Raw genomic sequence first — 16471 nt, 5'->3', positions numbered from 1 at the left:
CTTCTCTAAGTGGGAAACACAAGAGAAGAAAAGGACCTACAAAAACAAACCCAAAACAATTAAGAAAATGGTAATAGGAACAAACATATCGATAATTACCTTAAATGTAAATGGATTAAATGCTCCAACCAAAAGACACTGGCTTGCTGAATGGATACAAAAACAAGACCCATATATACGCTGTCTACAAGAGACCCACTTCAGGCATAGGGACACAATCAGACTGAAAGTGAGGGGATGGAAAAAGATATTCCATGCAAATGGAAATCAAAAGAAAGATGGAGTATTATTAACAGATTGAAGAATAAAAAACAAATGATCATCTCAATAGATGCAGAAAAAGCTTTTGACAAAATTCAACACCCATTTATGATAAAGACTCTCCAGAAAGTGGGCACAGAGGGAAACTACCTCAACATAATAAAGGCCATATATGACAAACCCACAGCAAATGTCATTCTCAATGGTGAAATACTGAAAGCATTTCCTCTAGGATCAGGAACAAGAGAAGGATGTCCACTCTCACCACTGTTATTCAACATAGCTTTGGAAGTCCTAGCCATGGCGGTCAGAGAAGAAAAAGAAATAAAAGGAATACAAATTTGAAAAGAAGAAGTAAAACTGTCACTGTTTGCCGATGACATGATACTATACATAGAGTATCCTAAAGATGCCACCAGAAAACTACTAGAGCTAATCAATGAATTTGGTAAAGTTTCAGGATACAAAATTAATGCACAGAAATCTCTTGCATTCCTATACACTAATGATGAAAAATTTTTAAGAGAAATTAAGGAAACACTCCCATTTACCGTTGCAACAAAAAGAATAAAGTACCTAGGAATAAACCTACCTAGGGAGACAAAAGACCTGTATGCAGAAAACTATAAGACACTGTTGAAAGAAATTAAAGATGATACCAACAGATGGAGAGTTGTACCATGTTCTTGGAGTGGAAGAATGAACATTGTGAAAATGACTATACTACCCAAAGTAATCTACAGATTCAATGCAATCCCTATCAAATTACCCATGGCATTTTTTACAGAACTAGAACAAAAAATGTTAAAATTTGTATGGAGACACAAAAGACCCTGAATAGCCAAAGCAGTCTTGAGGGAAAAAAACATGGCTGGAGGAATCAGACTCCCTGACTTCAGACTATACTACAAAGCTACAGTAATCAAGACAACATGGTACTGGCACAAAAACAGAAATATAGATTAATGGAACAGGATAGAAAGCCCAGAGGTAAACCCACGCACCTATGGTCAACTAATCTTTGACAAAGGAGGCAAGGATATACAATGGAGAAAAGACAGTGTCTTCAATAAGTGGTGCTGGGAAAACTGGACAGGTACACATAAAAGAATGAAATTAGAACATTCCCTAACACTATACACTAAAATAAACTCAAAATGGATTAGAGGTCTAAATGTAAGACCAGACACTATAAAACTCTTAGAGGAAAACATAGGAAGAACACTCTTTGACATAAATCACAGCAAGATCTTTTTTGATCCACCTCCTAGAGTAATGGAAATAAAAACAAAAATAAACAAATGGGACCTAATGAAACTTCAAAGCTTTTGCAAAGCAAAGGAAATTACAAACAAGATGAAAAGACAACCCTCAGAACGGGAGAAAATATTTGCAAACGAATCAACGGACAAGGGATTAATCTCCAAAATATATGAACAGCTCATGCAGCTCAATATTAAAAAAACAAACAACCCAATCCAAAAATAGACAGAAGACCTAAATAGACATTTCTCCAAAGAAGACATACAGATGGCCAAGGGGCACATGAAAAGCTGCTCAACATCACTAATTATCAGAGAAATGCAAATCAAAACTACAATGAGGTATCACCTCACACCAGTTAGAATGGGCATCATCAGAAAATCTACAAACAACAAATGCTGGAGAGGGTGTGGAGAAAAGGGAACCCTCTTGCACTGTTGGTAGGAATGTAAATTGATACAGCCACTATGAAGAACAGTATGGAGTTTCCTTAAGGAACTAAAAATAGAACTACCGTATGATCCAGCAATCCCACTACTGGGCATATACCCAGAGAAAACTATAATTCAAAAAGACACATGCACCCCAATGTTCATTGCAGCACTATTTACAATAGCCAGGTCATGGAAGCAACCTAAATGCCCATCAACAGATGCCTGGATAAAGAAGAAGTGGTAAATATATACAATGTAATATTACTCAGCTATAAAAAGGAATGAAATTGGGTCATTTGTAGAGATGTGGATGAATCTAGAGACTGTCATACAGAGTGAAGTAAGTCAGAAAGAGAAAAACAAATATCATATATTAATGCATATACGTGGAACCTAGAAAAATGGTACAGATGAACCGGTTTGCAGGGCAGAAATTGAGACACAGATGTAGAGAAGAAACGTTTGGACACCAAGGCGGGGAGCGGCAGTGGGGTGGAGTGGTGGTGTGATGAATTGGGAGATTGGGATTGACATGTATACACTGATGTGGATGAAACTGATGACTAATAAGAACCTGCTGTATAAAAAAATAAATAAAACAGAATTCAAAAACTCAAAATAAAATAAAATATGAATTCATGTGAAAATTTTTAAGAAAAGATGCACATTTAAAAAGAAAAAGAAATTTTACTTCTTATCAATCACTGTTAATTCACCCTCATTTTCCTTATTCTGTTTTAAGGAGAAAAACCTTCTACTTTTGCCTCAACTTATATATATATGCTGTTCCTTGGTGGCCCTCTCCAGTTTAGCCATCTGTCCTCTCGGCTTGGAGCCTCTGAGCATCTGAATTCTATAGCAGCTTGTCCTCAAGAGCCCTTATCCACTCCTCACCTTGGAAATGAATAAATATTTTCTAGGTGCAAACGTTCAAAATCTGTGTTACACTAGAAGAAATTCAGAATATTCCAAAGAGAGCAAAATTTTTGGAAGGTTATGTATTTTGATAGATGACCTCACTTGTTAATAAAAAATAAAGCAGCTTTTTATTTAAAGCAGCAGAAAACTTGGTTTTATCTTTAGAAAGAAAATAAAACTCATATGTCTAAAATTTTTTTTCTAACATTAGTTTTATGAGGTTTTCCCCCTTTACACCAGTGGGTCTACAAGCAAAGTGAGTCTAGCTGAAGATGAAATCACATCAGCAAAAACGCCTGACTGCATTAGGGAGTGAGATGAAAGCGTGGGGGGGAATAATGATGGGAAAAGCCTTTGATTCTAGGTTGTGTCAATAGTAAGGGGAGAAAAGAGACCAGTGGAGAAAGTCTAGGATGAAAAGAAGAGAAATATTTCTGACCAGGGAAGAAATAGCCTTCTGATTGCTACACATAAAGCCAATTAAAAGGTAATGGGATTGATTTTTGTGTGTGGCTTAAAGAATCAATCTCATTACGTTAAAGACAAATCGTCTAGATGTCTTGAATCAGTAGAGTTTTCAAAAAAACATTTATTTTCAATGAATAGAAGAAGAAAAGGGGGAGGATGGTAGAATATTAGAAAACCCCTCTGAGTTTACTTTGAATCTGTGATTTGAAATGTACTGAGCTAGTTGAGAATGATACAGCCAATCAGTATGGCTTGTTAAGATCTTCCAGACGTGTCTAAGACAAGAGAAACGCCTAAAGCTACAAGACTCTAAGACGTGAAATCTAGGTATGGTGAATGAAAACTTAAAAGCCTAATGATAAAATGAAACGCTCTTATAGGCTTAAAAGGACAGTTTTTACAAATAAAGGTAGAAGGGATGAAATGGGTAGATATTTAGGAACACCAAAAGCTAGAGAAAATGCACAAAAAGGGGGAAGGGGCACTTACGGTAATATTTAAAAAGTGAATACAATTCACTAGGAGGTAAAATAAGGTACAACGGCAACTTAAGATAGTCCACTGTCATCTGTACTTGGCTTAACCTCTGACAATCAAGAAAAAAAAAAGGTTCTACAAAAGTGAATTGTAGAACTTCAGTTCTACAATTCACTTTTGCATTAAAAAAAAAACTTCCAAAATACTCTGTGGTAAGGGAGAGGGGAAGTAAAGCCTCATAAAATGGAGAACAATTTGAAATGATAGTATGTAATTTATTTCTCTGCTTTGAAATTGCTTTTTATAATCCCATATTCACTACAATAATTTCAAAAAAGAACGACAAATGACACCAAATCATTTACAGTCATAAAAGAATTTCTGCATATTTTATATTCTTCAGGTAATTCTTGGGGCCCTTGCAAGTAAATCTTGACGTTTGGCCTTTTGGAAAGGCCAAAAAGAAAATGAGAATGTTCCAGGAAAAAGTAGTCCATGTTTACGTAAGAACCTTAACAACAGCCAGAAAGTTCAACTCACTCCCCTAATAACAGCATTGAGTAAATCTGATATGCTATTAGTAATAGTTTGAGAATTCTAAGTTCCTTATGTTAGCAGTCTCTATCCTTTTTTTCATCATTTTACCATATATTTACTGATTACCCACTGCTGCTTGGCCCTGGGCTTAATGCTAGGGAAGTACTTATGATTAAGACTGGTGACATCTCTGGAGCTTGTATTCTCCTGGAGAGAGATGTACAAGCAACAGGTAAACAGTTAAATATGATCAAAAGTATACTAGAGCATGTATTAAGTCCTATAAACAAAATAAATAGGGTGAAATGAGAGAGAAGATCTGTAGGTGCTAAATTTTAGGGGGTTCAAGGAGGGCTTTATTAGGTGAAATTTGATCTGAAACTTGGACATGCAGAGAACTTGAGGACAAGAATTCCAGGCAAAGGGCAAATGCAAAGGCCCTGTGGTAGCAGCACTATGATCTGTTTGATGAATAGGAGCAAGACCTAGTGGGGCTGCAAGGCAGTGCACTCTGAGAAGGATGCTACAGACAGGGCAGTGAGGAAGGCAGGAGCCACACCACGGCTCAGAGCCATGGCAAGAGGTCTTGCTTTTTTTTTTCTTTTATTTATTTCTAAATTAATTTATTTATTTGTTTTTATTTTTGCTGCGTTGGGTCTTCGTTGCCGCGCACAGGCTTTCTCTAGGTGTGGCGAGCGGGGGCTACTCTTTGTTGCGGTGCGCGGGCTTCTCATTGCGGTGGCTTCTCTTGTTGAGGAGCACCGGCACTGGGCGCACGGGCTTCAGTAGTTGTGGCTCATGGGCTCTAGGCGTGCAGGCTCAGTAGTTGTGGCTCATGGGCTCTAGGCGCACAGGCTCAGTAGTTGTGGCGCATGGGCTTAGTTGCTCCACTGCATGTGGGATCTTCCCAGACCAGGGCTCGAATCCGCGTCCCTTGCATCTGCAGGCAAATTCTCAACCACTGCACCACTAGGGAAGCCCGAGGTCTTGCTTTTATTTTAAGAGCAATGGGAAGCTGCTGAAGCAGTTGGATATCTAACAATGATGGTTTGGGCTCCTGTTTGAAGAATGGGGTGTGCGTGTGTGTGTGTGTGTGAGTGTGTGTGTGTGTGTCCGGGAGAGTGCCAAGAGTGGAAGCAGGGAGATGAGGCTGGAGGTTGCTGAGCAGCAACAATCCAGGTAAGAAACGATGATGGGCCCAAGCCCATGGTAGTCCTGGAGGCAGAGAAGAGTGACAAATGCAAGATATATTTGGAGGTAAATGCAGCTTGCTAAGAGAAAAGGCTGAGGGTAGGAGAGACAGGCATGCAGGTTTCTGAAGTTAGGTGCCATTTAATGGAGTGGGGTCCAGTTCTCCTTTGAGCATTAGGCTAGAGATGGCCGGTGGGACATCTCCCTGAAAAGGTCAAGTAGACAGATGGAGCGAGGTGTTTGGAGCCCAGGGGAGAGGTCTTAGCTAGAGATGCAAATTTAGGAGTCGATACTCTGCACTATTCCTAGCAGACCACCCAGGCACACATTTGGTGATTAATAAATGCTTATGTGACGACTGATTGATAATTGACAGAAAGGACAAGTGAGAATTTTGCATACCGGAAGATGTTCTGAACCTCTTGGCACGGAGCACTCGGGAAATGCCGGTAGAGAAGAGTGCCAGGTGCCGTGGCTGCTCAGTAAATATTAATTTACCATGATGAATCTCAAGAAAACCATGGACTCTTATTTCAGTAACTGACCCTCCCTGGCTTAACTGGCGCCAGAGCCGTTGTTCAACCACTTGTTCCTTCTGTTCCTCACCCTCAGTATCTTTTTACATGGCAGCTTAATCCCTGACCCAGGAATCGTGCTTTGCTCTTCATCACTGCCTTTTTGGCCCTCACATCCAGAGAGTACTGTCATTGCTGTGACTCTGTCCCTAATGACTGTCTCAGAACTTGCTCTCCACAGATTTCTGAATCTGCCATGAGTCATCAACAGTGAGTACCTCTGATGTGCCAGGCACCATTCTAGACACTTGACACACGGATCCCACTTATAACACCCTGTGCAGTAGCTGTTTGCCCTGCGGGTAGACCTTAATCCCCCTGAGAGAGTAAGTGCTTGGTTCTAAGTCAGGTAGCCAGAAAGTGGTAGAACAAGGATGCAGAACAAGCCCAGCTGACTCTGCAGCCAGGCTTCCCTTCCTGGGTTTGCAAAACTCACTGGATTTCACCTGCTGAACCAGTCTGTACCCTCGATCGCCTAGTTCTCCAACGAAGTCCATTAGGCGGTTGGTATCCGTCGAGGGCCACCAAGCATTCAAGTCAGGTTGGCCTGTGTCTGTACACTTGAATGACAGTGTTCCGTGACTATAACTGCAGACTCACTTGGTGCTCTAATGTGGGATGTATCACTTGCAGTGGGAGGACCCAAACCTGAGAGAGGCCCATAGCCTGGGAGGTTATTAGTCATCAGAGAAACAAAAGAGATGGAGTGTGTTGGAGCAACACAGCGGGGCAGGCTTGCCAGGGACGAGGTGGCTGAGAGGAGAGGGGCTGGAGACTAAGAAGGAGGCCAGCAAGGCTGTGGGTAAAGTAAAGCGAGGACTCAATGGCTAGCTGAGGGATAAGATGGCAAAGACACAGAAAAAATCATAACTCACTGTTCAAAAGAAATAGCCTTTATGGCTTTATGTAAATATGTTAATAAAGCTTCAGGCTCTCTGGCCACACACTCAAACTGAAAGGCTTCTTCATTAGGCGTATCCCCGAGCACGCAGGTGTGCTATAAGGCACAGAGCCGTTTGCTAAAACACCCTCTGCAGCAGGAGTGGTTTCACCAGCGACCACTCCTTCACTAGAAGGAGGCCAAGTCCTGGGAGGCCGAGCAGTGTGGGCAGGAATTATTTGCACAGGAGGACAAAGGGCCCTGAAGCTACGCTGGCTGGCGCTCGCCTCGGCAGCACCTGTTCCTCCAGCACACTCGGCCCTTTATCACCTGACATCTGCCTGGCTGGATGGCCCCATGCTGCCTGCTGAGGAAATGGAGTTGATGAAATGTCCATTTTGTGCTAGGCTTCCTGGTAGAAATGAGATATGGAATTCCTAGAGGCAAGTTACCTAGGAATCCAGCATCCACCAGGCATAACTTATTAATGAATCAGATTGATAAAGGTCAAAATGTGAAAAGCTTGGTTTACAAGACTAGAAAGGAGGATGAAAAAAGCTGTACACACGCCATGTCCTTTAGTCATAGCAGATGGTGGTGGCTTGTGGCTCACAGCTCTGCTTTGCTAAGGCCTCTGGGGCACTTCCTTCTGATGCAAGTGTGACATTGAAGAGATAGGCTGTGGACCCTCAGCCCATAGGATGTCTGAAGAGTTTCAGAGGAACCCTGTGAAGACGCTTCATGAAGCTAATCTGAATCTACCCATCTCCACTGCTAAAATTCCACCTGGCTTAGAGGACAACAGACATGGTTCCAAGGATTCTGAGAAACAAAGAGGCGCTCGGACTCTTTCTCTCTCTCTCTCGCTCTCTCTCTCTTTCTTTCTGTTTCTTTCTTTCTCTCTCTCTCTCTTTTACACCCACCCATAGATAACATCTTAAATATATCTTTAATTACATACAATTAATATGAAACTCAAAGCACCAATAGCCAAGTTCTTTGCTGCATTCCCAACACCTAGATCTAAGTCAGAACAGAGCAGTCTCTCTCTCTATCTATATATTATATATATATATAATAAATGAACAAATGAATATTTACTATATCCCTTTGGGTTTCAAGTTCTAGTGCCCGACCTTACCAGTAGACTTTTTATTAATACCCCTAGGAAGAGACTTTAGTTGTATTTTAATTTTACAAACATTCTTTTCATGGAGACATTTAAACTCCTCTAACTCCCTACACATGGTTATATTTTTCCTGATGGCAAAATACTAAACGTAAAGTAGGACTGAAAGAATTTTTAACAACTTGTTTCTTATTTCTCACCCAAAATACCCTAATTAAAGCATCTCATTAAAATTTTTGTATTTATCCTATATTTCTCTTACTTGGATATTATTTAATAACCAAAAGACAAGTCAGCAGGGTTAGTGATGGAACAAAATCGTACCACCAAATAAAGATTTGACCTCATCCTGGATTTTTCCTTACAGATCAAATATTTTCTCTTCTCAGGCTATATTTCTGGGATGAGAATGTCCACTCTATTAAAATTCAGATTACTTGATGAACTTCAGTGCCCTTCAACGGAAGTAAAATTTCACATAGGAACACTTATTAAACAGTGGTAAGTTGGCTCTGGGTGTGGGTACATATGTAGCTAAGTCTTTGAGACAGATTCAAAACCAGGTCCAGTCCGTCTGCCAGAAAGTACTGATGTTCAAGGAAAAATCTCAAGATTGTTGGAATTAGAGCCTTTACCTCTGATAAGGCAGATGTGACACTTTAAAAGAAATCTGCTATTCTGTATTTAATTGAAGTCATAATAACAAAAATAATCAAGGACCCATGGACCTTTGTTTGAAGGATATTGGTCTGGCTGTTAAAGCACCTAGTCAGCATAAAAATAGAAAACAGAGCCTTAGTCCTGTCTTTCAAATCTTGCTGGCATCCCAGATGATAAGAGAACTGATGAGTAAAGGAGGGCTAGGGAAAGTTCTGTGCCTGGTAAGCATTTTTATGAGTCAATATATTTTTAAGCTTATCTCCAAGAATAAAAACCCAGTCACTTTTCTCGTAGGGATTTTTTTTTTAATATGACAAAATGTAAAGGTTTGCTAAATATGGGTGTTGAGACTATCCAGATATTTATCATTCTCTGCATTTTCTCTTTTGGAAGCATTTCATAATAAAAAAGTGATAAAAGTATCAAAACTGCAGGAACAAAGAAAACAACCAGAACACACATTTTGGACAGTTTACAAAGGATGCTTAATTTGCCTCTGTAGTAGTGAAAAATGTAAGACTTCTGATTCCAAGTTAGTATTTTTCAAATAATACCTGATTTCAAAATATAGATTATTTAGATGTTAAATTTGGTGACACTTTAACAAACATTAAACGAAATCAACTCGCAGGAAATCTGAAGGTCCTCCAATATGAACAAAGTGCTGACCATTCATCATATTTAACGAGGTGTATCGGAAATAGCTGAGTACTGACCTCCCCAGGGCAAATGATCCTCTTGGGACGAGGGGCCTCTTGCTGTAACTGATATACTGCCGAATATAAAAAGAGAGAATTATAATTAAAGAGCATTAGCACATACCAACATGTCTTCAAACAGTTCCACCTAACCACCTTTCAAGAACTGCAAATTTCTCAACCAAGAAACAAAGGTTAGACTAAATAAAGGCAGATCATTTAAATGGAAATTAGTCACAATGAATATAAACGGGCAAAATTGATTTTTAAAAATTCTTATAAGGACAGTTTAGTGTCATAATTGTTACTGGCATTGTTCATGTTACGGCTTTCTTGGAAGACTAGATAGGACTAAAATTCTTTCGACAATTTTAAAGATGAAATTGTACTTGTGAGTACCTAGGTAGTAAGATCATGTAATAGGATTCCTGAATCTCAATGCTGATGTTTCTTGACATACCAGGGAAAGACTGGCATTAGAAGAGGCGTGGCATTCTCTGAAATGTTACAGTTATGGACAGAGACACAGCTGATTCTGTGAGTGAATGAAGCCCCAACTCATTTCTCTTTTCACGAGTTCCATTTTTGCCCTGTCCATCACCACGGATACTTATCTACTTGACTATTTCCCACCCACTGTCATTCCTTTTGCTTTAGTATCTTAAATAATAATATCTTAAATAATAATAACTCTCTTATATTCTGTTTTAAAGACAGGCTTTCAGGCTTGGGCATGGAGGAAAGCAGGTAACTGTATACAAAAATGTAATTTATCAGAATATTATTTGTAATTTTTCAGACTATAATGAGTGATTTTCTGCTGCTCAGCTAGTTTGATTACTTCTCTTAGAGGAAAAGCTACTCTATGCAGGTACCTTGGGATTCTACTTCCATGGAAATAGAGGTTGAAAATAAACCTCCTTGATGTTATCTTCAGAATCTTGAAGAGGGAATAATTAATGTCAAATAAATCTATGAATCATATCATAGAATACATCTATGAAAAGTTAAAAACTAGATCACATAAAGTCTTCTAGAAGATGTAATAAGAGAAGCAAAAACTTCTGGCTTATTCTTAGGTCTAAAAATTAAAAAAAGAAATTTTAATTGAAGGGCAGATGGTCCCATGGAAACAGAGGTGGAAATGATGGGATGTATTTTGTACCTACGGCTCCCCAATGCCTTCAGCTCAACATGGTTATTTTCTTACCTAATTAAGGGTAGATGACTCAGCTTCCTAATAGAGAAGAAACCATCTAACCCTCATATGGATGTTTTAACGTGTCGCATTTCTAAGCTTAGGTTGCCCACACTAATGATGATGCCTGTGTCACTTAAGGACAACTGTAGCCATGTATCAGAGACAGGTCAGAGAAGGCTCCTTGTGCAGGAGGAAACATGAGGAAGAACTGGCTAAAAATAGAGAAATAGTTTTGGACATTCCACTGACTCTCCCGCTAGAGCCCATGCTCTCCTTAAATCACGACAGAGTCTGCATGGAATCCTTTATTCCTCTCGAATGAGCTCCAACACCAACTAACTGCTTTTCAGCAGGGTTTTGCTGTTAATGAGTGTAAAGGGAACCAAAGGGAGCATCTCCCAGAATCACAGAGCTTTAGAGCAATTGCAGAACCCACATCCAGAGAATCCTATCCTCTCTTCTCTTCCCATTGTCAATGCCCTCGGAAGCCAGCAGTTATATGTGGGGGGCATGGCTGGAACAGTTTTGTGAACACCGTTTTTAACGCTTCCCTCAAAGGTGGCAAAGGAAGTACAGCTGTTATGAGAGAAGCATTGTAAGCTAAGCGCACCTTTGCAATTCATATCGGCAAATATTTGAACATCTGCCGCAGAACAGATACCACAGTCAGCATTATGTGGAGGCTGTGAGGATGGAGGGGAAGAGAGAAGAGAAGGGAACCAGCATATCGAGTACCTGTTATATGGCAGGAACAATGTCTTATTGAACCTTCACAAGAGCTCCGAGGACAGAACGTATCATTACCATTCTCATATTTTATATGAGGAAATAAGTGCCCAGAAGTGAAATATTTGCCCCAGACCACCCAGCTAAAATGTATCCTTTCGATTCCAAAGCCCAGGTTTATTTTTCTATGCCTCAGGGCCTTTGCACTTGCTGTGCCCTCCACCTGGATTGCACTTTCCCAAGATGTTTAGATGGCACTCCTCCCCCTTCATTCAGGTCTTCCCTGACTTGCCTGACTTGGTATAAAATTCCATGCCCTCTCTCTGCTACCTTTACACCATTTCACGTTTCTTCACAGTACTCATCACCACTAACACGCTGTATTTGTTTATCTTGTGTGCTGTCTCCCATGACTAATGTGTAGGCTCTTTGGGGGCAGGGACTTTGTTCTGTCCACTGTGGGACGCTCAGCGCCTAGAACAGTGCTTGGCACATAGTAGATGCTTAATGCATATTTGTATGCATTGACTCATGGGTCACAAGCCATTCCTTCAAGGACACTGATTCAGTGAGGGAGATACATGTGGAGAAACAAAACCAGGAAGGGCCAAGTGCTTTAATTAAGGGTAGAGGAGGAAGCAGTTCTTTTTACTCAGGTGGTCAGGATGGCTTCCTGAGGGGAGAAGCATGGAGCTCTTCTTGAAGAGTTAGCAGGGTGTTCACAGGTAGAGAAAAGAGAGGGGGGTACAGATAGAGGAAAGAGCCCCAGCAGTAAAAGGGAATGACGTGCTGATTGGTCAGTGAGAGTCCAGTGTGCTGTTGCCCCGGGGTGGGCAGATGTGGGAGGAGGCCATGTGGGACTGAACCTTGAAGGTCATGGTAGGAAGCATGGACGTTCTTCTGTCAGCAATGGGGGGACAGTGACGTGTTTTGAGCAGGGAGGTGACATGATCTGGTCTGCTTCAGAATAATGACAATAAGGATAAGACTGTTCAGAAAAATAGAAGTTCTCATTTTCTGGAGACCTACTGTGTGCCAGACACCTTATCTACATTTCCTCATTTACTCCTCCCAACAAACCTCCAAGGTAGCTGTTATTCTCCACCTCAGTGACAAAGTAGTGGAGACGTCAAGCTGTGAAGGAGCTCAAGGTCACGCAGATAATATGATGAAATCAAGATTTAAGGCCTGATTTCCAGGTCCCAAGGTCTATATTTTTCAGCCTCACCAGTGGTTCCCTAAAGCAGATGGTGGAGAGGTCCCAAGTGGGGCTGCTTGCATTAGAATCTTTGAAGAGCTAAAATATAAATTATATAATTATAAAATACAGATTTTCAGACACCATCGTCTCTGGCCATGCTCACTCTGCCAGCCTGGCAAGGGGCCCCGAAATATGTTCTTTTTAAAGGTCTTTGGGAGATTCCAACACACAGTCAGGAGCGGGGGCCACTGCCCTTTGCTTCACTGAAGGAACGATCGGAGGGGGATCCTTGGAGGCAGGGAAGGAAAAAAGAATTGTATTTTAGCTGTATGTAAAGGAGATCCTGAAAGTACGAGTTAGGACAACACTAAGAGGAGGTGAGTTGATTGCAGAGGGGGATGGCCAGGGCTGGATTACAAATTGAATGGAGGAAAGGGCCTTGAATGCTTGAAAGATTGAGATGCCATTAACAATCACAGAGGTTACAGGAGAAGGAATGTAAGGCACAGTTCCTCTCCTGTGTCAACAGGCTAAAGCCCTTAGCTGTATCCTCTGAGTAAAGAGATACATGGTCATTCACCAGTCTTACAACTGGAAATAGCCCCAGCTAGGAGTAACTTTGGTGGGGGGGGGGTCCCTGAAAAACCCTCAAGCCAGGGGTGCCACCTCTCCTTGCTGGTCTCTGGGCAGCACACGTCATTAATCAATCATTATTTTTCAGTGAGCCGGTCTCAGGATCTACAAAATCTGCTCAGTGCTGTTCCAAGCAATAGAAATTGACAAAGCCTGTTTGCCATCTGAATAATATGTCTCTATAAAGATAATGAGATGACAACCAATTGCCATGGTAGCCACAGAAAAAAATGGGGCCCTAGACTCTATCTCAGCTTCAGCCCCAGTCCCTCATTTTCAAGGTTGGCTATAACGAAACAAACATCCATGAGGCCCATTTAATATAACTGAAACATGTCACATAATCTTGGAAATGTCGTTTCTTGAATTTTCTTTGTTCAACAAACCCACGTCACAAGCAAAATGCAATAACAAATGTCACTGCTTGGGTGATTCTGTGCGCTAAGGGGCGAGATGATGGACTGTGCTTCTGCGGCAATGCTCCAAATCTGTCCCAGGCACTCCCCAGCCCTGGGTCCTTGCAGCACAAGAGAGAATTCTTATTCTGGAATAAGCTGTTAGGCAGGGGGATGGGGTGGGGATGGTCACTAGGGAACGTGGAGGTAAGAGAAGGGGATCCCCTGCTCCCCAGGAAACCTGAAGCAGATTGAGAAATCAAGAGCTCACTGAGAGAGTGTTTTATTTTCTTCTTCAGTAAGAAAACTCGGCTCATCCTCTGGTAACACAACTCCATGGAGGCCGAGTGAAAGCCCTGGCCTGGGTGATGCTAAGCCCAGTCCAAACCCGTCAGCTACTAAGAGACCCTGCAGGGATGTCCTCTAACTGCCACTTATCACTTAAGAGGGCATGTGGATCCAGGAGCCAAACCTGGTCACTTGGCTGTGACACTGACCCAGCACCACCCCGCTCACTGCCCATGTCTTCCCAGTTTTCATGGGAAAAAACTCACAGGTGTGAGTAAGAAATAGCAGGGGCTTTCAGTGGCCTCTTGGCTGAGCCCCACTTCCAGGCAACTGTGTGCAGGCCTTGTCTTGCTAATAGAATGTCCAGTCTTACTGGGGATGGAGTTCTCCTCTTGTCCCATGGCACAGTGAAAAGCCTGAGGATGAGGCTGTGTAGACTTGAACCAGGGGGTCTCAGGCCTAAGTGTGTATAAGAAGCACCTGTGGGGTGTGATAAATTGCAGATCCCCCCACTCTTGGTTATTAATAATAATATTTATTAATAATTAATAAATAATATTTATTAATAATAATAGTTATTATAACTATTCTCCCCAGGTGACTCTGATGCAGGGGGCCTATGGATCAGAATTCTGAGGTTCTAAACTCCTCTTTAGAAAAACAGGCACAAGCTGTGACTGCCTGACCTGCTGCCCAGGAGAGTCTCTGGGGAGAGATGTTGGCCACAGCAACTGCTGCTTAATTGGCACTTGGCCTGTTAAACAATAACATCTTTCAGAGTGTACCCAAGGTGGTTGGCTTTTAAACTCATCTGCTTAGTTCATAGTTCTGGCTTAAAGTTTAGAATGTGGCTTTACTTTATTTTTAAAGTAAACTTGAAAATAGCTTTTTTTTAAGAATTGAAACCAAATACATTTCACCAATGTTTTGGGGTTTGGTCTTGCATATTAAGGACCAGATGTAGATATATGATACTTTGGGACAAGATTATTCTTACCAAATAATCAGCTCAGGAAGTGATAGCATTAGTTTCTAAGAAAGAAAGGGGAGCAGGAAAGGCAGGAACTTAAGGGACTTCACGTGGCATCACTGTTCTTTGAGTCAAGATGGAGTCTTATCCATCCTTGCAGTCCCACAGCTCAAAGCACACTGCCTGGTCTAAGGCAAAGACTTAATATGCATTTGTTGAATGAATGAATGAATAAATTAATAAGCAATCTACTTTACAGAAAATATTTAGAGAGTTGATTTCTAAGGTTCCTTATTCTTCTAAATTTCTAAATCAGACATTCATTGGTTGCCTTCTAGGCATCCATTTCCATCTTCCCCATTTTAACGGTACTCCAAAGTTTCCAGTCACTCCTATGTAATCCCTCCTGAGTTCCAGTGGTGAGCCCTGATGGGTTTAGGGCAGTTAATATATCTCAACTCTCTGACCACAGTGATGGAGTCAGGGTTGGGAACCCATGTCAAATAGGGCTGAGACTCAATTCTAAGACTTCTGCTTGCAGTAGACCGTCCTTCTGCCTGTTGCTCTTAAATGTGGATGTGGTAGCCCTGGTGCTATTGGTAGCTCTCTGGGGGTTACAAGAGAAAAGCCTACCAACAGTGGAGACAAACCTAGGAAAGTAGAGCCAAGAAAGGAAGAGGTACACATTGGGTTCTAGTAATGTCATTTGAGTTGCTGGACCAAGTCATGCCTGAAGCCAGTGCCTCTAGACTTTTTGCTTATGTCAATCAATGCACTTGAGAGGAATATTCTGTTACTTGCACGTAAGAACATTGCAATTAGCATTAAAATTTAAAAACAGCTTCTTAAAGTGGATCATTATGAGGCGGAATAATTTTCTTTTAGGAATAACGTTATAATTGGGACTAAGGCTTCATAATAAGAATCTGATATCAAATAAGTCAGTATTAACAGCCAACAATAGGTGATGGATGAAAGCAAAGACATATCTATATACTCCTATAATCATTGTAAACAATCAGTTTTCAAACCAAGTCCTATAATATGGCAAAAAGGAACTGCATCTGGTAAATGTATGAGAAATTTCAAAGTACCGAATAAATGCCAAAGCTAGAAAGTTAAGTGTGTGATGGGCAAGTATGGATTCCATAGATGATATGTTAATGAGTTTGACATCAACAAGTAAAATTAATCTCTGAAAGGATGGTCTGTGAGTATTTCAAAGAGAAACAACTTGGTGATTCCTGAGGTTCAGAATGGGTTTACCAACAGGTTATTTAAAAACAAACAAATTTCATATTCTGATAGGTTTGTTGGATTTTCAGATAAGGAAAATACTATTGTTTTAACATACTTGGATATTAACATGTATCTCATGAAGTTTTTCAAGGCCCTCGGATTTCTTCTCCTTATTTATCCTTCAAGACCCACATGCAAATTTAACCTCTTTTATAAAGTCTTCTCTAATCCCAGGAGGTAGAGGAGCAGCATATTGTTGCTTCAGTCCATCTGCATGGTAATTGGTTACATCTGTCTCCCTTTCTAGACTGTAAATTGGAGGAAAGT

The 16471-nt window shown here is 40.9% G+C and overlaps 1 protein-coding gene across 1 annotated transcript in view; it reads right to left on the bottom strand.

The window, feature by feature from the left end:
- The window catches only part of CHN2 (chimerin 2), a 317587-nt gene that overhangs the window by 138823 nt on the left and 162293 nt on the right, over nt 1-16471 (bottom strand). The window contains exon 3 of the mRNA XM_024755088.1: nt 9510-9565. Coding sequence (XP_024610856.1) covers nt 9510-9565 — 56 coding nt within the window. The remainder of the gene's footprint in view (nt 1-9509; nt 9566-16471) is intronic.

Source organism: Neophocaena asiaeorientalis, unplaced genomic scaffold, assembly GCF_003031525.2.
Source record: "Neophocaena asiaeorientalis asiaeorientalis breed wild unplaced genomic scaffold, Neophocaena_asiaeorientalis_V1.1 scaffold36, whole genome shotgun sequence".
NCBI classification, from domain to species: Eukaryota; Metazoa; Chordata; class Mammalia; order Artiodactyla; family Phocoenidae; genus Neophocaena; species Neophocaena asiaeorientalis.
The sequence above is the reverse complement of the archived record's forward strand: the minus strand, read 5'-3'. Positions and strand labels throughout refer to the sequence as shown.